Genomic DNA, 22,320 nt, shown 5'->3' on the forward strand with positions numbered 1-22,320 from the left:
GGCCCAGTGAAGCCTCGCCCGCCGCTGAGGGCGAACCACCTCAGAGGTCCTCAGGCAAATCCCATCGGCGAATATCGATGGATGAAACTTGCTCGCAAGCCGTTCAGCAAGTCCTTCGAGCACGAAGTTGAATAATATGCCGCGCATCCTCTTGAGAGCACGCAGTGTTTTTTTCTCCCTCTTCCTAACCCCTTTTCACCTAACCAGGGTAGGGTATCGAGTCGGCCGAAACGTCAACCCTCTTTATACGCCTGCAAAACATCTAATACATAAATGATGCCATTAAAATGCTACTCACTAAGGTCACCCCTGAAAGTATTTACGTTTACAAGAATGTGATGGCGCATTCACTGCAGTTTCAGCGCGTTTCACAGAGAAGCGGGCGAACGGCGGAGAACGAACAGCCCGTCGTGCGCCAGTGAGCTCGGAAGGAGAACCATGGCGATTGAGCGAGAGAGGCAAGATGAGGAGAAGGGGGAGTTGTGTAAGGGGCGCTGTTTCTCCCTCTCGCCACAAGGATAACGGGGCTTTCGGAGAGGGAAGAGAGAGAGAAGAAGAGGGAAAAGTGGGGGAGGGAGGGGGGCGCCCAACACACCAACTCCGCTATCGAGCATCCCGGATGCAGATGATCCTCGGGAGCAGACGGAGCAGCCGGACGGCGCGCGCGTCTCTCCAACGCCTCTCTCTTGGAGGCTGTTTCTTCAGCGATCCCCTTGCAGCTCCAGTGGGGGGCTTCGAACGGAGCTTTTCCTCGCTCGAGACGACCGCGTCGCCTCTGATTCGTCGCCTGTGATTTTCACGCCTCTTCGGTCCGGAGGTTGCGGCGGGGTGCCTCGTCGTCCCGGCTGGGGAAATCCGGGAGCGACTCGCCCTCCTTGCGTCGTCGACGGACGGGGCTCGGGAGGCGTGAATCAAGCTAGCGGCGACTTCGACGTCGAGACAAGAGAAATTAAGTTCGGTAAGATTTTTTGGGGAATCCGTTCGGTTCGTGGGTTATTTGTGGTCTCGATGGCGGCGCTAACTACCTGCATATGAGGTCATTGTTTTGAATATTTTGCTCCTTGGTCAGTTTGTTCTACCGATGCGCTCGCAGAATTTACAGTCGCGCGAAATTGGAAAGAACGAAGAACTAAGAACAGAAGAAAATCGGCGGTTGGTTCAGATTGTCGAGAGATTACGTTGTGTCGGCATCAATCAAGGTGCATTTCTTTTTATCGAAACATCGACCACGGTTATTATTCTGTACACTAATGGTAAATCAAGCAAAGTTATTGCTGCCATAGGTCTACATGGCACAGATTTTAATCTTTGTGCACAAGCCTAGATAATTTGCAAAGTGCGACGGAATTACGTGCCTCTTAATACCGAGAAAATGCAGTGATACCCGCAGTAATACATTTCAAACTTCCAAGAAAGGCTATATTCAGAAAAATACTACGATCGCCAGTGTTTGTGCAAACACTTGCTCACTAACTTTGCGTCATTGCTTCTGTTCAGTTGCCTAAAAACATCAGCGAACATTAGTAGGGAGACCAACGATTACGCGTTGCCTGTACGCTGACATTCTTCGCATCTTTATTGAATAACTTAGCGGAGCACATTGAAACCATAATATGCTCCGTTTAGATGTTTTTTAGTCAGTGATTTTCAATCATGTTACTGTCGCACCGTGGTTTTTTGTAAATATCCCGACACCATCCCGGCATTCCTTAATTGTCCTCATTTCTGGACAAGCAGCCGCTTGCCATGACACTTGCTTCGTCATCGTATTGTTTCTTTTACCAAACTCAAAACGCATAAAAAACTAGCCAAATAAGAGCCGGCCTGTGTCAAAGCACAGTTAAAAAAAAAAAAAACACACACACACACACATTTCCCCGTCCCATCAAAAGCAAGCAATGGACAACGGCGAATTTCATTTTTTTTTGTTTATTATCAAAACAACATTTATACCAGTGGTGCAAAGGTTCCATTTCTCGCAGGGTTTTGGTAGGGCCTCCCCCGCATCCCAAAGATAGGAGTCGGCCGTAAAAAACAACAACACTTAAACGGTCGGCGCATACCACACATTGATGGCTACAACAGAACTAACTTTGCCACTGGGAAGAAAAATAAGCCTCTATACCGAGATGCGGACTTCAATATAGTTGAAGAGTAAACATACGCGCGTAAAATTCCGAATGACGGAATGCATGATATGACAAACACGAGCCGATACCCAATAAAACTACGCGACAAATCATACCGCAGAAATGTAGAGGCGAAGAGTTGAAGGGGGGGGGGGGGGGGGGCGCGGACGTTCCTCAAGTGGTCCATCCTCTTCTCGAGCCACATAGTGGCTCTCATAAGGCAAGCCGCCACCACTTGGGAAAGAGCCGCCCACGAACGGCTCGAGATAAAAGCCTCTGCACAGAGTCTGTATAAACACAGGGTGCGGCGTAAAAATCGTAGGAAGAACAAAACAAACAAGCACGACGATAGGCAATAATGGTTGGCACGACGTCGTTCGTGAGAAGTGGTCTCCCCGAGCGCAGAAAGCTTTTCATTCTTTCGAAACGCGTCCTTCGAGATGCGTAGAGATGACGTAGATAAAAGGACAGAAAAAGCGAGACCGAAAGAAGGCCAAGGGGGCTCAGACTATAGCTCTGGAGGATAACGGAGCGATGTGGTGTTAGTTTCCTTTCGACGGCGGGTGTGTGTGTGCGAAAAAGCCGCAAGCCCATAAGCTTCGTGGAAAGGTTTAAAGCATACTTCAGTTTATACCACAGGCGGCACGGATTATAGAGCCCCCGAAGCTGAGAGAGCCGACGAAACGTTGAAACTCCGTGCTTGGATTTGAAAGCGCGCCTTTTTCTTCCCTTTTTCTGCTAGTCTAAGCATTTTTACTCGGCTTTTCATTGAGACGGTGTTGCGTGCATGACGAAGCGACGACACGAGGAGTTCAATGCTTCTTTTTTATGGCGATACGCGACAGTTACCACGCCCCACATTAGAAAGCGATGGTATTGCGCTAAAGGATATTGAAATGTCCACGTTCTGAAATAAGTTGTTTTCTTTTTTCTTATGTGGGAGAATCACCTAAACCGTGGGATCAATTGATGGGAGGCTTAATACAGGTGTCGATAAGCGGGCCTCTGCAACGTGAGAGATGTATCAACGGTGGAGTATATACGGCGGAGTCGACTGCCAGAGTTGGTGGCGATGCATGCTTTGCCCGTCACGCACGTCGCTATATTCTTGCGCTGTTTGCTTTCGTTACGTAAGAAAGACGAGAACCGGTGTTTGCCTTCAAAACGGCCCCTTAACGCCTATGCGAATTTGATAGTGGCCCTTGTTTGATAAGTGTAATATATAGCCCTCTTCTGAAGAAAGCCTCTAACCAGCAACAAACCCACAGGGCCAGCAGTATTCCATAACTTTTTCATTGTAAAGGAAGTAGCTGATGTGACACTTTAGTGGGAGAGAGCGAGAGAGAGAAATGGAAATAACTCTAATGAGAAACAGGCCGAGAGGTTCGCCCGAAGAAGGCCTGCTCATCTGTGGAAAGATAGAGGCGGAAAGGGAAAATTAGCATGTGATGATTATGATGATGATGATTACTGAGTATAGCCGAGTTATGTGCATGCATGTTTGTTACTAGTCTGACGGCCATGATGAGAGAGTACAGCCAGCTATGTACAGCCTCTCGCAATTTTAATATATCACGCGAGAACACTATAATATGGTCGTGCGTCGTCCCGAAGGGAACATCGTATTAGACGACGCTTGCACAGGAGAGTCCTAAGTGCGCCTGAATGTACTTCTGCTGGTCTCGCTGATTATCGCCGTTCTAAGGCGCTAAAATGGCGTGTGGTCGACGCTCGCGCGATATAGTTTTAAAAAATGCGGGAGGCTGTATATACATATACGTATGCTCTGGTTAGTTGTCCAACGGCCGTAACTGTCAAGTAAGGGCACCCGAAATCATGCGGTACGTATATTGATTTTTTATTTCTTCCTTTCTTTCTTTGTTTATTTCTTCATTCGGAAGATAACTACTGTTAATAAAATAAAACAAAAAAGATTAGGCCAAACGAATACAGTACAAAGTTCCAGCGAAAAAGATTACGATCGTTTTATCCCGGCAAATGTATACGTACGGCGAAAAGGGCAAGTTGAAGCAACCATCCTCCTAGGGGGATCGAATACTGCAGGTTTTATCATTTCTTTCTGGCCTCCCTTTCTCTGTTGCACTTCCGGCACATCACGGGGGATACGATAAACGTGCCTATTAGAGAAATCCAAATATCACGCGTGCATCGCAACGATAGGCGGGAAGGAACACACACAGAAGCACCCCCGTCGCCAGATGTCGCGCCCTTCTCAGGTGGGACCCAGATGTCAGACACACCCCGCTCGCTCACCCTCGCGTCGTTCTTCAGCCTGCAGAATAGCGGAAGCGTAATGTTGGCCATACCATCCGCCCCATGAACGCTCGACGCCTCTTGTCTGCATAGGAAGGCATCGTCTCAACGTTCGGGGCGGTGACGCGAACCGCATAGTTCGCACGTACAAAGCACCACACACACACACACACACAAGACTCGCGCGTCAACTGCGGGGTGTTTCATCTTTAGTTTATGGCGGCGAATGAAACGCAGGAATGCATTGTTCGGTCTCTGCTGGTTGCTCCAGTGCGATCAGCTCAGTAACGTGTCTCACCGCTCGTCTGTGCAGAGAAGTAGGCGCACAGGGGCATCTACTTCACGCTTGCTTCTTACACGCTCCTTTATCTATTCGAACACCCATTAAGATTTCCGGTGTATTAGTTCTTCGGCTGTTTCTGTGTGCTTGTCCCTGGGAATGGGAGTTAGATCGTAAGCAAAATGTTACAAAGCAGGCGCGCCCACAGACGAACACACGCAGACACGCACGTACACGCACGCGCGTGCCCGGAGACGGAGAGAGAGAGGGAGAGAGAGAGAGAGAGAGAGACCCACATCAGGGTCGATGTTTAAGCCCACTGTTTGTAAACACCGAGGACGCAGAAAGCTGCCGGGTCCATGGTGTATATCGGCACCGCCTCGCATTTAAAACTGAAAGCCGTGGCATACGCGTTCATTGCTCCCGTCACCCATCGTTTTGGGGTCAAGAGGAGAACGTGCTAAGCACCGCAACCAAGGCGTTTCCGCCCCTCGTACCCAGCATATGGCAACAAACTTGTCGGCTTATTTTTCGTACCCGCTTCTTGGAAGCGTCAGTCTTGCCGCAAATGCTCGCGAGAAAGGGGCTTGGCCAAACAAACGCGAGCGATTGGCTTGTTTCAGAACAGCCATCTCTTGTACGAACTAGGCGAGAGGCAGCGCGGCCTCCACAACATTGGTTTATCTTTATAGCTGCTGGCGTTCGACGTTAGCCATATACATCACGTGATAAACGGATGTCATCAAGTAGTCCCCTGCGAAACCGCGCCTTTAGTGAAAAAAAAAAGAAAGAATATGTACGAAAGAGCAGTGGTTAAGTACAGCATGAAAAAAAAAAAAAACGATGTGGATTACCTAACTATAAAAGGCGGTCACACTGACGGCTGAAGAGCGTTATCGTGTTTACGGAGTCGTACCGAGGGCAATGAACAAAGATTGTTTGGAAACAAACGTGATAAATGCAGTTCGGCATGCGTATCAATTGGTCGCATCGTCTTTTATGACTGGTCTGAGCCAAAATAACTTTCAGCTGTCTAATATTTACAATATTTCTAGAACATTGGAATTAATTTTCCTGTCATATAACAAGTTTCAGCTGTTGAGATTTACTAGGGGCTCCATGATGCGTACGATGATGCGTGCACCCATGCTATAGCAGCTTCGGGATGAGTGAAACATCTGAAGGCTGATAACAGAAGCATTTAAGATAAGCCTCGCGACGGTCATCATCTGGCAAGCTGTAAACACGACGTAGGTTGGTTGCAGCGGATTTTAGTGGGACCGCCCCAAGGATGCACAGTGCGCTCTGGCGTAAGCTGGAAGTCACAACCTCATGATTGAGCCGGACGTGTTTCTTGTATCAAAGTTTTCGTTTATTGCTGGAGCGCGTATAGCACACGGGACGCTTGGAATGCAAGTGATGGTGCCAGAATGTTTCACACTACAATGCATTTTCTATGCCACAGCACGCGTTTGAGTTCGGTTTCATTTTAATTCACATTTGATAGCAGCCATAGGTTCTAGGTGAATCCAATAATACGAAGCAATTGAGGAACGCTATACATCTACGTTACATTTGCAGAGTTTTCCGCTAACAATTATCGTAACTTGAAGCGTTTCGAAAGAATACTAATTAATAAATTTTAGCGAAAGATTGCGCTCATTTGGGAAGCGTGTTTCTTGTGCAAAGGTTCCGTTGCATGCATTGGCTAGCGCGGCCTATGGTTTTCTTTTTTCTTAATAAACGTTTGAAACAACAACAACAACAACAACAACAACAACAACAACAACAACAACAACAACAACAACAACAACAACAACAACAACAACAACAACAACAACAACAACAACAACAACAACAACAACAACAACAACAACAACAACAACAACAACAACGACGACGACGACGACGACGACGACGACGACGACGACGACGACGACGGCTTCCCAAACTGGCTCAATGAGTTCGTTGCTCACAGCTGCCAAAATCTAGTACTTTACGACAGTTTGCACAACATAAATAATCTTATGTACAAATTCTCGTGTTTAAATTTTGAAGACTTCCATCCCAGAACCAGGGAATCTGTTCTGACATTTCGAAACTGAAAACTGAAAAAATAACGGAGCGCCTCCCGGTAAAATTCTAGACCAATGAGACAGAGCCTTGTCTAAAAACAACACCTTGTCTAAAATAAACAGCTTGTCTTCGTAATCACATGCTACCGGCATCCGGGTTCAAGCCGATAGCATCTAGTCCCGTATTGTTCTCAACGAAGCGTCCTCGCGAATATTTATAGCGTCTTGAAAAAAATTGCGCAACATCTCTTGACCGCTCTAGAGAGGGACTACGTCGACTTCTGCGCAATCTCTCTGGAGCGAGTTAAAAACAAATGACAATGCCCTGTATGACTTCTCAACGGCGGATCGTTAATTTGTGGCCTCACCATGGACGTGGCTTATATCATCCTTTCACCGTTTGAGAGGGTTCATTGTCGCTAGGTTCACTGTACTGTACTCTCAAATGCGAGGGGAGCATTTTCCAGGAAGCCATCTAAGAATGCCCGGCCGACGGCTCTGTCTCATCCACTAGGTGTTGTATAGCCTTTGGATCGGGGATGCCGATAATAGCCCGTTAAAGTCACAGGATCCGCAGAGGCGTGGGTATTCAGGGCCATGATCTGCAGACGCCCCAGACAAAGCAGGGCGGCCTTTCCCAACCGTAAACAGATGACGGTTAAAACGCCTGGAGCTGTATTAGAAGCGATATTTTGCTTGGAGTTCACTGCCCAAGCTCGTCACGCAAACCTTATTCGACGCGATTGGGGAGGAGGGGGGGGGGGGGGGAGAACAGTGCAAGCTTCGCTTTAATAAAATATGCATGATGTGTGTGAAACCCTCACAAGCCCGGTGTTAATATCAATAAAGGTGAGAGGGTCCGAAGAGGAAGTAACTGTCAGGTTGATTGCTTTGTAATTGAGGAAATGGAAATAAATATAAAACGTGAGGAAGGAAATGAAGACAAGGAATAAAAAATATATGCAGATCCAACACATATTTTGAAACAAATGAGAAGCGATACTTTAGTCAAGCGGGTTAGTTAAATCCTAAACAACTAACGGCGACGTGTACAACAGCGTTTGTTTTTATCCTACGTGACATATAACCTCATGCAATGCTTATGTTCACCCACCGCAAAGGTCACAACTTTCATCCCGTACAACTTCGATTTCAATGCCCTACACCGCTCACAAGTTATGCCAAAATGCAAACACCAAATCAAGCGGATACGCAGTGCGAGTTGACTACGCAGCTATACCATGAGGACGCGAAGGCGATGCATGATGTTTGTCAAGGGAAGTACGGTGCATGACTGGTGTGTGCACGGTTAAGTAGGACGCATATTTATAGATACATTTAAGGATTCTGTACCTCTTGTGTCGCAGCGGCAAGTAGCCATTGTGGGGGATTGGCCAAGAATGTGCACACGTCAAGTGACATTTATACCGCATGGCTAAATCAAGGAATATCAAGTAAAAGTTTGGCAGTTTCGCCCGCGAGGCGACGAGTTGAAAGCGATAACAAGGTTTAGTGTTGCGCTCGAGGTCCTCGCACAGCGTTCTAAGACTACGCGGAGGCGACATGGTGAAGACGAGTTTTGAAAAGCTGAACTGAAAGACAAAGAACTAAGGAAGCCCGACAAGGACAAGTTGTTAGTACAGCGACGTCCTTTTCTGTGTTGCTTAGTCCCTGTTTTTCAGTTCAGCTGTTCAGACCTCGTCTAAGTATGAACCAACCAGCTACATATCATTGCGGCATGGCGGTATACGCTTGCAGCAAGCAATACAACACTGCTGCAGCGCAACTCAAACAGCGCCCTGACAGCTACCAGGCGTCTCACAAAGCTGGCGCGATGAAGACCGCCAGTGGCGTTGCAGGCGTCGCCCCTTGATGGCGCACGAGTTGGGACCGTCGGAAAACCGTCGGCGTTTGTAAGCGCCCAATGAACAGATTAGATTAGATTTCTCTTGGCGCTTACTCCGTTCTGCTGTACGCACCACTGCGTGGTAAGCACACTAAACATACCGCTGACTGGGGCAGCGTGACGTTTGATCCACTTAGCTACGCCATTTTCTCAGCCAAACGCACTGCGCGTCTCTGGAGGTCTTGCAACACTCACCGCGCGGATCGCGCATGCGCCGTCGATACCAGGACAATACGACGCTCGCGCCGACGGCGCTAGCGCACCTCGAGTGTCCGTGTAGTTTTTACCCGATTAAAAAGCCCGTTCAATAGAATACTGTATTTCCTTAAGAGGCAGGTGTGATTTAGAAACACCAGTGAGCCAACATTGTATCCCAAGGATTTGTTGACAAAGGAAATTATTTTTTTATTACGCAGTAAAGAGGTGCGCCTAGTGGCAATACTGTATCGGCCAGCCATACAGGGGGTTATATAAGCCACTTCATAGGTACTTGCGCTCGGCGCACATATAACCTTCGCATATCTATCTATCTATCTATCTATCTATCTATCTATCTATCTATCTATCTATCTATCTATCTATCTATCTATCTATCTATCTATCTATCTATCTATCTATCTATCTATCTATCTATCTATCTATCTATCTATCTATCTATCTATCTATCTATCTATCTATCTATCTTCCTTCCTTCCTTCCTTTCTTTCTTTCTTTCTTACTTTCTTACTTTCTTCCTTCCTTCCTTCCTTCTTCCTTCCTTCTTCCTTCCTTCCGTCTCTGCCATGATACCGGCCAATCCAGCAGCAGGCATCCTACTTGCCAAACACGGAAGAGTATAGGCAAATAAAACTGAATGAAACGAAGACGTCGAATAAAACTCGCCAAGCACGCGCAGTGAGGTGCCTGACAATCATTCTGATTCACTAAATTTGTTGTCGATAGGGCCGCAATATTTCATCCATGCCCATGCTTTCTCTGAATAAACTTAGGCTAACGATGGTACCTGCCAATACAATGCATTAGAAGCTTTTAATTTCAAGCTGTATAACTGATGGAGACACGAGGTATACGGTATTAATGCGAGGGTCGAAAGGTTCGGAAAAATTGTTATAAATCTGCTATTGCGTTAAAAATCTAAGCATTAACCCCCGTTTGAAGGTAATCTCCTACGAATGCCAACACGAAATGGGCGTGCCATGACGAGACCTAGATTCAGTGTTAGCGAGAAGTAAATTACAATATAATAAAGGGTTTGCGTAGAATATCTAAATAAGCAACAAATAATTGACTCAACAATCGACATTTAGCATTCCGGATACAACGAATACCTCTGAAAGAGGGTTTAACGCGAGGTAATTAACCTCGCTGAACTTCTAAATATTCGTTTTATTTAGGATGGTGAACGAGGGTGCCCCAATAATCTAATGAAATCAATCCGTCGTCGTCGTCATTGAAGACGTTTGCGGGTGGCGGTGCGCCTAAGGACCTTCTCGTCCCACGAAATCATGGTAGTGGCGGCATCCTTTGGTGTCGCCGATGTCTCCCTGGTGGCGTTCGAGTCGGCGACGCCTGTACAGGTTGTCGCATGGGTCCGCGTTGTGGCGGTGGCATCTGCTCGCGCCGCCGGCTTCGCGGACCTCACCCTGGTAGAGTTCGGGACGGCGACGCCTGTACAGGTTGTCGCATGGGTCCGCGTTGTGGCGGTGGCATCTGCTCGCGCCGCCGGCTTCGCGGACCTCACCCTGGTAGAGTTCGGGACGGCGACGCCTGTACAGGTTGTCGCATGGGTCCGCGTCGCGGAGGTCACCTCGTGAGCATATCTGGCGCCGCCGTCGTCCATGTACTTTCCCGGTGGCGCTGCTTGTTGGGCTTTTCTCGCCTTCCGCGCCGTCGTGGCGGTGGCATCTGCGGGCATCGCCGCCTTCGCGGACCTCGCCCTGGTAGAGTTCGGGACGGCGACACCTGTACAGGTTGTCGCATGGGTCCGCGTTGTGGCGGTGGCATCTGCTCGCGCCGCCGGCTTCGCGGACCTCACCCTGGTAGAGTTCGGGACGGCGACGCCTGTACAGGTTGTCGCATGGGTCCGCGTTGTGGCGGTGGCATCTGCTCGCGCCGCCGGCTTCGCGGACCTCACCCTGGTAGAGTTCGGGACGGCGACGCCTGTACAGGTTGTCGCATGGGTCCGCGTCGCGGAGGTCACCTCGTGAGCATATCTGGCGCCGCCGTCGTCCATGTACTTTCCCGGTGGCGCTGCTTGTTGGGCTTTTCTCGCCTTCCGCGCCGTCGTGGCGGTGGCATCTGCGGGCATCGCCGCCTTCGCGGACCTCGCCCTGGTAGACTTGGGGACGGCGACGCCTGTACAGGTTGTCGCATGGGTCCGCGTCGCGGAGGACACCTCGTGAGCATATCTGGCGCCGCCGTCGTCCATGTACTTTCCCGGTGGCGCTGTTTCTTGGTCTTTTCTCGCCTTCCGCGCCGTCGTGGCGGTGGCATCTGCGGGCATCGCCTGCTTCGCGGACCTCGCCCTGGTAGACTTGGGGACGGCGACGCCTGTACAGGTTGTCGCATGGGTCCGCGTCGCGGAGGACACCTCGTGAGCATATCTGGCGCCGCCGTCGTCCATGTACTTTCCCGGTGGCGCTGTTTCTTGGTCTTTTCTCGCCTTCCGCGCCGTCGTGGCGGTGGCATCTGCGGGCATCGCCTGCTTCGCGGACCTCGCCCTGGTAGAGTTCGGGACGGCGACGCCTGTACAGGCATAGCCTCGAGGAGGCTATGGTACAGGTTGTCGCATGGGTCCGCGTCGCGGAGGACACCTCGTGAGCATATCTCGCGCCGCCGTCGTCCATGTACTTTTTCGGAGGCGCGGTTTCTGGGGATTTTCTCGCCTTCCGCGGAATCGTGGCGGTGGCATCTGCGGGCATCGCCGGCTTCGCGGACCTCGCCCTGGTAGAGTTCGAGACGGCGACGCCTGTACAGGTTGTCGCATGGGTCCGCGTCGCGGAGGACACCTCGTGAGCATATCTGGCGCCGCCGTCGTCCATGTACTTTCCCGGTGGCGCTGCTTCTTGGGCTTTTCTAGCCTTCCGCGCCATCGTGGCGGTGGCATCTGCGGGCATCGCCGCCTTCGCGGACCTCGCCCTGGTAGACTTGGGGACGGCGACGCCTGTACAGGTTGTCGCATGGGTCCGCGTCGCGGAGGACACCTCGTGAGCATATCTGGCGCCGCCGTCGTCCATGTACTTTCCCGGTGGCGCTGTTTCTTGGTCTTTTCTCGCCTTCCGCGCCGTCGTGGCGGTGGCATCTGCGGGCATCGCCTGCTTCGCGGACCTCGCCCTGGTAGAGTTCGGGACGGCGACGCCTGTACAGGCATAGCCTCGAGGAGGCTATGGTACAGGTTGTCGCATGGGTCCGCGTCGCGGAGGACACCTCGTGAGCATATCTCGCGCCGCCGTCGTCCATGTACTTTTTCGGAGGCGCGGTTTCTGGGGATTTTCTCGCCTTCCGCGGAATCGTGGCGGTGGCATCTGCGGGCATCGCCGGCTTCGCGGACCTCGCCCTGGTAGAGTTCGAGACGGCGACGCGTGTACAGGTTGTCGCATGGGTCCGCGTCGCGGAGGACACCTCGTGAGCATATCTGGCGCCGCCGTCGTCCATGTACTTTCCCAGTGGCGCTGTTTCTTGGTCTTTTCTCGCCTTCCGCGCCGTCGTGGCGGTAGCATCTGCGGGCATCGCCTGCTTCGCGGACCTCGCCCTGGTAGAGTTCGGGACGGCGACGCCTGTACAGGCATAGCCTCGAGGAGGCTATGGTACAGGTTGTCGCATGGGTCCGCGTCGCGGAGGACACCTCGTGAGCATATCTCGCGCCGCCGTCGTCCATGTACTTTTTCGGAGGCGCGGTTTCTGGGGATTTTCTCGCCTTCCGCGGAATCGTGGCGGTGGCATCTGCGGGCATCGCCGGCTTCGCGGACCTCGCCCTGGTAGAGTTCGAGACGGCGACGCCTGTACAGGTTGTCGCATGGGTCCGCGTCGCGGAGGACACCTCGTGAGCATATCTGGCGCCGCCGTCGTCCATGTACTTTCCCGGTGGCGCTGCTTCTTGGGCTTTTCTCGCCTTCCGCGCCGTCGTGCCGGTGGCATCTGCGGGCGTCGCTTCCTTCGCGGACCTCTCCCTGGTAGAGTTCGGGACGGCGATGCCTGTACAGGTTGTCGCATGGGTCCGCGTCGCGGAGGACACCTCGTGAGCATATCTGGCGCCGCCGTCGTCCATGTACTTTCCCGGTGGCGCTGCTTCTTGGTCTTTTCTCGCCTTCCGCGCCGTCGTGGCGGTGGCATCTGCGGGCATCACCGGCTTCGCGGACCTTGCCCTGGTAGAGTTCGGGACGGCGACGCCTGTACAGGTTGTCGCATGGGTCCGCGTCGCGGAGGACACCCCGTGAGCATATCTCGCGCCACCGTCGTCCATGTACTTTTTCGGAGGCGCGGTTTCTGGGAATTTTCTCGCCTTCCGTGGAATTGTGGCGGTGTCATTTTGCGGGCGTCGCCGGCTTCGAGGACCTCGCCCTGGTAGCTTTCGAGTCGGCGGCACCTTCAGAGCTTTCCGCAAGCATCCGCCTCGCGTAGGAAACCACATGCACGAGTACCGCTCCGCTCCGTCGGCATCGTACACGTCGTTTTCGAGTGACGTGGCAACTACCGCGTTCCCGGTTAGTCGAGAAGCCGTGGTGGCGAAGTCCCTAAGCGTGGCCTTCTTCGCCGATCTCGTTTTGGTTGATTTCGATACGGCGACGTCCTCTGACCTTGTTGCACCCATCAACCCGGTGACGAGCCTTGTGCCATAGCCAGCACCAACTGGCTGCTGCTGCTGGGTGCCGCTGAGCGAAGGGTCGTGGACCATGTTCGACACTTGGTCTTCTTTCTTCGGTAGTGCGGTCGCGTAGGGCTGCTCACCGGGTTGTCTCGTCTGTCCGTCGCTTTAGCCTCGTTCGAAAGTAGCGTTGAGGGACGTCAGTCGGGACCAGAGCCAACGAAGAAATGGCGGCCTGTAGAACACTTCAGCGTGCTGTGCAAGGCGCTCGTTGTGCGCGTGATGCGCGTGCTGGTTTTTGCACCTCTTCTTCTTCTAGTTGGAAAACTGGTTGGTCAATCTTCTACCCTTAAAATGCAATTCATTAGGTAAGGCAGAAAAAAAAAACAACTGCAAGCGTGAAAGACATAAAAAAGGAACATTAAAATTTAAACTTAAGGCTGTAAGGAAAAAGAAATGAAAAGGGGGGGGGGAGGCGGGGGTAGAGTTCTATATGGAACACTTGACCGAGGGATATGCGAAAATATAGGTGGTGTTTCAGTGCCTCTACGTGTTTTCGGAGTCACTGTTCCGTTTGTCCTTTAGGGATCCATTTGCCCATTGATCCTGTTCATGGTCCACGTAATGTTTACTCATTCTGGTTCCTAAGCACCAAGCGGCCACCGATTGTGGCACATGCCCTCCGCTGAAGTGTGACGTGATTCGCGCACTGGTACGCAAAAAAGACATCTTGTGAAGTATGCTCGATGTTTCATCTACTGAATAGCCCGCGACTCGTTGCGCCCGTTCTTCAGCCGCCTCGTTTTCGACGTGCCAGCGACTCGCCCCTCTCCGAGCTTCCGAACGCGCAGCGCGTCTCTCGGGTGTTTCGACAGCGCGGCGTCTTCGTGCGCTTCTACACTCATGGTATGACGGCGCAAAACGCTCGCGAATCATAGCCAGGTGCCCCACTTCGATCAGGTCTCGCATGTTCATCGCGCTCTTTATGTAGACAATATTACTGTATGGGTAACGACAAGCTTCCTCAGACCCGCTGAAACCCATTTGCAGAAGTCTCACACCCTCTCCTACCAAGTCGGAGCTGCTAGTCGTCACAAAACACGCTCAGTTGCAGCAAGCCATATAAGACTGCTGTGTACCCTAGTTTCTGTACCTCACATAGATCGACCTTGAAACAGAGATCTAAGCTTTCGCCTTAAAAGTGTTTCTCCGAGCGTGAAAGAGGCCCGCGAATAGATGCAAAATTGCCGCGCGACTGGCCGCTCGAGGCACATTGCGTGTATTCGCGGGCTCGAGGGGTAGTGTGTGATCGCTGGCATGATGCGTTGTTACTTCTTATTACTTGTTTTCTTTCACCAAAAATAGTGGGTTCGAGTGCCTTAACTTACGCTACCTTAGTTAACTGTGCCTTTATTAACTTCGCCCTGATTAACACCAAAGATCGTGGGTTTGACTGCCTTAATTAGCTTAATATAAACTGACTGTGCCTTAATTAACTTCGTCTTAACACCAACGGTCGTGAGCTTGTCTCCCACATAAGCTCGAAGCTTCGACTCCCACCGAAGGTCGTGAGTTCGAGTGACATAATTACCTCTATCTCAATTAACTTTGCCTTTTTTAGGCATGATGAGCGCCATGGGAGCCAGCTGTGGAAGAAGACGATGAACGAGCGATCAGTGGCACGAGCCCGTTTCTCCGCGAGGCTAGCTCACATGACTTTCTGTACCACACACCGCGTTTTCAAGGCCACCGTCTGATGAGGCATTTAAGGCTTTCGCCTTAAAATTTTATGCGAGTCTGCTATCGCGTTAAAAGCTTAAAAGGAAACCCCGCTTGAAACTAGTCTCCTACTAACCTCAATATGAAAAGAGCAAATGGGCGTACTATGAGGAGTCCGAGATTAAATGTTAGAGATAAGAAAATTAGACTATAATTAAGGGTTTGTATAGAATATCTAAATAAACAACAAAAAATTGACTCAAACAATCCACATTTAACATTCGTCATACAACCAATTCCTCTGAACGAGGGTTTAACGCAAGATTATTAACCTCAGTGAACATCTAAAGAACTCGCAGTTTCACCCGAACGGCGAAGCATCGATTGCGATAGCGAATTAGTAGAGATCTATACGAAGCAAGGATAGTAGTTTAATGGGCCGTATAAAGTTGTAAACATTCGCGCACTAACTAAATAGACAAGCACGGTGTCACGAGCGTACAGGTAAACATGAACAAATCTCGCTCAATGACCGCGGCAACTTTCTGTGAAAACGCTAGAGTGAGAAAGCGCGCCATCATCAGCGGACAAATTGACCTTCGCACAGTCTCTCGTCTCGCTTCAACGCGAACTAAGCGTCGAAAGCACAGCGCATACGAAGCTACCGGCACTCGGCGCATGCACTTTGTCCCCATCGCAGATCGCTCTGAAGATGAGGCCTGCGCGGGCGCGAACTTCACAAACATCACAGATCGCTTTCAAGACCGCGCCGCCGCACAGTGAGCAGCAGCCGACAGAGCAGAACGCACCCCCTCCCTCCCCCACTCTTCTTCCCTTCTGTCTCGCCCCCGTGCCTCGCGCGCGAAAGAAGACCACGCGCTTCCGGCCTGCCTTCCTCCCTCGCGTGCGCTACAATGAGCCGCGATTGCCGGCTCACACTCGTACCCTTTGACTCGTACACACAGCGTACGGCGCGCGGCGACGATTTCATCGCCGTTGGACTCTCATGGTATGACGGCGCAAAACGCTCGCGAATCACAGCCAGGTGCCCCACCTCGATCAGATCTCGCATGTTCATTGCACTATTTATGCAGACGAAATCAACGTATGAGCCACGACAAGCTTCCTCAGACACGCTTAAACCCCATTTGCAGAAAGCAGTTACCACCACAGAACAATACGCCCGGCGTGGAAGTCTCACACGCTCTCCTACTAAGTCGGAGCTGCTAGTCGTCACAAAACACGCTCAGTTGCAGCAAGCCATATAATAACACTGTTCTGTACCCTAGTTTCTGTACCTCACAACGCGACCTTGAAACAGAGATGCTTTAATGAGATGCTGGAGATGTTAGCCTGGCTATTCGCCTGACATGCTACTCCAGGTGCTGGGTGATTATGATATATACAGTGATAAACATTCAACAGTACATAGTCACACGCACACACATATTACACTATAGTTTCGTTAAGGCTCGTGGCCGGCGAAGAACGTTAGCAGCGCTTTCGTGGCGCGTAACGCGCAGGTGGTGCTTTGCCATGAGCCGAGAATATTCCGCATTTCCAAGCTTGAGCCCTGTTTAAGGTGTAATGTCGCCTTTAAAGACAGTCTGACACGTAGCGGCAGCAGTCACACAGAACATGTTTCGGGTCTTCAGGGGCGTCACATTGAAAGCACATTGGCGAGTCAGTTTAATCATGCTATTGAATATTACTGCTATCGCAATAACATTCGTTTGATTTCTGAGGGCGAACGAGGTTGCCCCCATATTCTAAAGAAATCACTCGGACAGCAAGGCAGCCAGCTATATAAATGCTTTATAAACAATCAAATAACGCCAATTAGACGCAGAATTTGCATCCCAAGTCTCCGCGTCTTCCCACTAACGCAGGAGGCTTGCGAACGACATGTACTGCGCTGTGCATAAATTCCGCATATAAACCGCCATAGGGGCGGTGCTGCATAGAAGACGTCAATTCCTCGTACAGGCGACGATGCGCCACGCGAACTGCGCCTCTTGCAACAAAGCTCAATGGCGAATGTCTATTGGCGCGCACGCGGCACTTGGTGGAGCGCTCGGTGCCTACGTCGCCCCTGGTTAAGACACACTTCGCCCTGCTCGGGAGGCTCATGGTTTTGCGCTTCTTCCTTCTGCGGCTGCCACCGGAAGCGCTGCCGCAGCGTCGGTCTCCTTACTTCTTGTCGCCTTGGTCGTCGGCGGCAGGTCGCAGACGCCGTTGGGCGCGTCCCGGCACCTGTCGCCGCTGTTGTCCCTCTGCTTCCTCGCACCTCCACCGCTGCCGGCACTGAGGCGGCGCCCTGAACAATGCTGATGGCTCGAAGCCCCAGCGACGACGAGGACCCCAGTGCTCGGGTTCTGCTCCAGCCCCATTTCGGGGCCTCGCTTGACGGTTGTTTGCGTTCTTCGGCCGTGGGTCATCGACAACTTGTCCGGTCCACCACGTCGTTGCGGCGGTAGCGATCGTGGGCGTCACCGGCTTCGCTGACCCTTCCCTGGAAACGTGGGAGTGAGTGACGTCTTCGGACGCTCCCGCAGGCGTCGTCCTCGCGGAGGAAGCCTCACCCGCAATTCCGGCGTCGCCATCATTGAACAAGTTTGGTGGTGGCGAGGTCTTTCTCGCTCCCCGCGAAGTCACGGTGGTGGCGTTCTTGGACATCGCGGGCATCGCTGACATGTCCCTGGTGGCGTTTGAGTTGGCGACGCCTTTACAGGTTGACGCATGGGTCCGCCACGCGGAGGAAACCTCGTGAGCATATGTGGTGCCACCGTCGTCCATGTACTTTTCCGGTGGCAATGCATCTGGGGCTTCTCTCGCCTTGTGCGGAATCGTGACGGTGGTATCTGCGGGCGTCGCCGGTACCGCGGACCTCGTCCTGGTAGAGTTCGGGTCGGCGACGCCTTTACAGGTTGTCGCATTGGCCCGCCTCGCGGAGGAAACCTCGTGAGCATATCTGGCGCCGCCGTCGTCCGTGTACTTTTCCGGTGGCGGTGCTTCCGGGGGTTTTCGTGCCTTCCGAGAAATTGTAGCGGTGGGGTCCGAGGGCGACGCCGGCTTCGCTGTCTTCTCCCTGGTCGCGTTCGAGTCGGCGTTGCCTTTAGAGGTTTCCGCGTGGATTCGCCTCGTGGAGGAAGCTTCACGCGCAGGTCCGGCTTCGTCGGCATCATCCACGTCGTTTTCGAGTGACGTGGAAACTACCGCGTTCCCAGTTCGTCGAGAAGCCGTGGTGGTGAAGTCCCTAAGCGTCGCGTTCTTCGTCGATATCGTTTTGGTTGATTTCGATACGGCGACGTCCTCTGACGTTGTTGCACCCAGAAACCCGGTGACCGGTTTCTCCTGCACGAGCCTTGCGCGATAGCCGGCAGCAACTACCTGCGAAGGGTCGTGGACCATGTTCGACACTTGATCTTCTTTCTTTGGCACTACAGTCGTGTAGGGCTGCTCGCCTGGCTGTCTGGTCTTGTCCGTCGGTTTAGCCTCGTCCGAAAGGAACGTAGAGAGACGTCAGTCGGTACCGGAGCCAACGAAGAAATGGAGGCCTGTCGAACGCTTCAGCATGCGGTGCAAGGCGCTCGTTGTGCGCGTGATGCGCGTGCTGTTTTTTGCACCTCTTCTTCTTCCGATTGGAAAACTGGCTAGTCAGCATTGTGCCATGAAAATGTAATTTCTTATATAAGCCAGAAAAAAAGACTGCAAGTGTGAAAGAAAAACAGCAAGATGTATTAAAATTTGAATTTATGGCTGCACGCAAAAAAAAAAGCAGAAAAGAAAAAAAAACGGGGGGGGGGGGGGGGGGAGAGGCTCTACATGGACACTTAAGCGATGGATATGCGAAAACATAGGTGGTGTTTCAGTGCATCGACATGTCGGTGTCGCTCTTGGTGTCTCTATATTCGATCCGTTTGTCCTTTAGGGATTCTTTTGTCCGTTGGTCCTGTTCATGGTCTATGCCATGTTTACTCATTTGGTTCATTCCTAAGCAGCGAGCAACCATCTATTGTAGCACATGCCATCCCCTGAACTGCCACGTGAGTCACGCACCAGTACGCACAAGGACATCTTGTGAAATATGAACGATGTTTCATCTGCTGAATCGTCCACTAAGACTCGGTGCGCCCGTTCTTCTGCCGTCTCGTTGTCTACGTGCCAGCGATTGACCCATATCCGTGCTTCCGAAGGTGCAGCGCGTCTCCCGGGCGTTTCGACATCGCGGCGTCTTCATGCCGCTTCGACACTCACGGTATGACGGCGCAAAACGCTCGCGAATCATAGCCAGACGCCACACCTCGATCAGATCTTGCATGTTCATCGCGCTCTTTATGTAGACAATATTACTGTATGGGTAACGGCAAGCTTCCCCAGACACGCTGAAACCCATTTGCGGAAAGCAGCTAAAACCACCAAGCAATACGCCCGGCGTGGGGGTCTCATACGCTCCCCTACGAAGTCGGAGCTGCTTGTCACAAAACACGCTCGTGGGCAAACAGATCTACCATCGCAATAGATGCCAAACTAGCTCCACGGGAATCATCCGTATAGGGTGCTTGACTTCATTTTATAAACCAATGCCAAAGGGACGCATACACTTCGGCAACTCACCCCCTAAAGTAACCAAAACCAGCATATGTTTTGGTGGGTCTCTAACCACCTACATGGCTTTAACGATGCTGATGCCTTACCCCTTGTGCAGGCCTTGGTATACAATCACGCCTATTATAGCATTTACAAGCAATACCTGTTGGTTGAAGAAAGTCTAAAGCCAGTGACGGCGCTGCACAGAGAAATGGTGGCAGATTTATCTGTCTCAGCACCAGCAGTCATGCATAGATAGTGAAGGACTTATGTGCGCAATTCTAAAAGGCGCAAAAAAAAAGTCAGTTCTGTTGGATGAAAAGGGAGTAGAAGATTGCTTAATAGTCTGTTAGGCAGAAAGCAATCAAGGCTGTAGACGCGCTCTTTACGTGTAAGACTGTGCACTAAATGTGGCTGTGTAGGCTGGACTACGTGATAAAGCTTAAAAAAGATTACGCGTTCACTTCAATCGGCGTGGCGTCAATATCCTTCGATTCACGACGGTTTTAGCGATAGACAATGTCCACTTAAAGACACTGAAAAGAGCGCTTAGCACAAAGTTTCGTTCTTGACAAAGTCCTGCTGCATAGATATAGTAATCTCGAGCGTGCTAGCTCTTGGCAAAATAGTCAACGATTAGCGAACGGTTAACTATAGTGCCCGGCATTCTTTTTTTGTTTAACTTGCACAATATAATTAAATAAGCAAACTAAAAATTGTTTTTTTTTTCATTACAGGCGGCCTTTTCTCACAACTTAGATTACGGCATAGCAGTTGGCGGTCTACATGAAGCCGAAAGCAAAAATGAAACCGGTAAGGAAGCACCATTTCGTTTTCACAACACTTTATACAGTACTGCAAGCGCATGCGTTGTTGCCTTCTGAGCACCTATAGAGGCCATCGGCACCTCTGATCAATACTGCCCTTAGCATTTGCTGCTGATTTCTCTAGTTTTTTTACGATGACATGCTTGACGAACGACTAACTGCAATCGAACGCTCCGGGTGTTCTGGCCCCTGTCTGATCAGTAGCGTATTATCGCTATGGAGTGTTGGCATTCGCGTTCCCTGTTAGTTATCGCAGCTTTAGTTAGTTGCCATTGTAGTTAACAACAGTTCTATTGCATGTTGTGCAGACACAAGTGAGTAAGTTTTGAGACACCAACATCACAGACTTCCTGCCTATAAATTTGTAATTCTACCTATGTTAGACTAGGCTTGTATAATCTAGGACCCGTGCACTAAAAATTACCTAGATAAACTTCAACCAGTGCAAAAGAAGACTATTCACTTTAGTTACAATAATTTCGGACACATATCGATGACATAGCTATTAGAAATATGTAAACTTGAACCCTTAGCGCGAAGAAATCGAAAGTCTAAAGTAAAATTTCTATACCAATCATTTAAAGAACACGATAAAACTGACATCACAAAAAATATATTCTTTTCTCCCCACAGGGCACAGGCACGGGCTGGCAGTAACACCTTTTAGAACCAAAAACTAGCGTTTCGAATCTTATTTCCTTCCGCAAACTGTCAGTGAGTTGAATGGTTTAACAAACAATTCAGTCCTACAACCTGCAATAACATCTCATTTAGCGTAATGTAGGCTCTTTTCCTCCTTGTGCGTGTCATTGAAATGTGTTTCGTTTCGTGCTATTTATTTTCACTTGCCTCAGTCTGTACTTAATTTGTATTGCGATGTGTGTAACCCATTGTAACCTATATTTATTTACTTTCCACCAGGCTTTAATTATCCAGTGGTAATTGCAGAAAAAAATTCACAGGGTCTCTTATGTTATCCCTAAGACGACTTGAAGGCGAAAGCCCGAGTGTCCATGCATTAAAGACGGACACACGACGTACACATCCCCCTTAATTCGCTTAGTGTACTTCGCTTAGTCATCCCTCTCAATTCCAAAGGTAGAGGGTTCGATTCCCAACCAAGGTTGTGGGTTCGAGTGCCTTAATTAACTCTATCTTAATTACCCGTGCACTTCATTCACTTCGCCTTAATTACTACCAAAGGTGGTGGGTTCGACTGCCACCAAAGGTAGAGAGGGTTCGTAGCCTTTTTTGTACCTTTCGCGTCGTCGACGCGTTTTCGCCTCGAGGTGGACTGACTAATGAGACGAAAGCCTTAATAATCTCACCTTGCATCGCCGACATCAATGTCGTTTACACGCTTCCCATTCTGTGACTTCCAGATGCTGGGCAGAGGTGTCGCGTGCATTCCGCGGCTGCGGTCAGTGCAGGAACTGACCCTGCTGCTCTCACTCTGCGTCCTGGGCTCGGTTTTCTTAAGCTACCAGCTGGGGTCCATCATCAGCGCTGTCGGCAGAGAAAGGCGCTCTACTGGTGGCCCCACCGTCGGTATGTAGTGCGGCGCGGTTTATTCAAGCTAACGCGAGTTCATCAACTTTTCATTTGCATAGGAAAAGAATGCTTGATGCGACGGGTTCGCTGCGCACATATTGATAAACAATATCCTGCCGTACACCGTATTAATATTGAGCTATAATCAGTGCTGGAATGCTAATT

General features: G+C 50.7%; 1 protein-coding gene across 1 annotated transcript in view; it reads left to right on the forward strand.

Moving 5' to 3' along the window:
* The first annotated feature begins 669 nt into the window (after window positions 1–669).
* LOC119461118 (uncharacterized) overlaps window positions 670–22,320 on the forward strand; it is a 43,190-nt gene continuing 21,539 nt past the window's right edge. The window contains exons 1-3 of the mRNA XM_049672838.1: window positions 670–958; window positions 20,515–20,590; window positions 21,987–22,152. Of these exons, the coding sequence (XP_049528795.1) occupies window positions 20,564–20,590; window positions 21,987–22,152 (193 nt within the window). The 5' untranslated portion in view covers window positions 670–958; window positions 20,515–20,563. The remainder of the gene's footprint in view (window positions 959–20,514; window positions 20,591–21,986; window positions 22,153–22,320) is intronic.

Source organism: Dermacentor silvarum, chromosome 8, assembly GCF_013339745.2.
Source record: "Dermacentor silvarum isolate Dsil-2018 chromosome 8, BIME_Dsil_1.4, whole genome shotgun sequence".
NCBI classification, from domain to species: Eukaryota; Metazoa; Arthropoda; class Arachnida; order Ixodida; family Ixodidae; genus Dermacentor; species Dermacentor silvarum.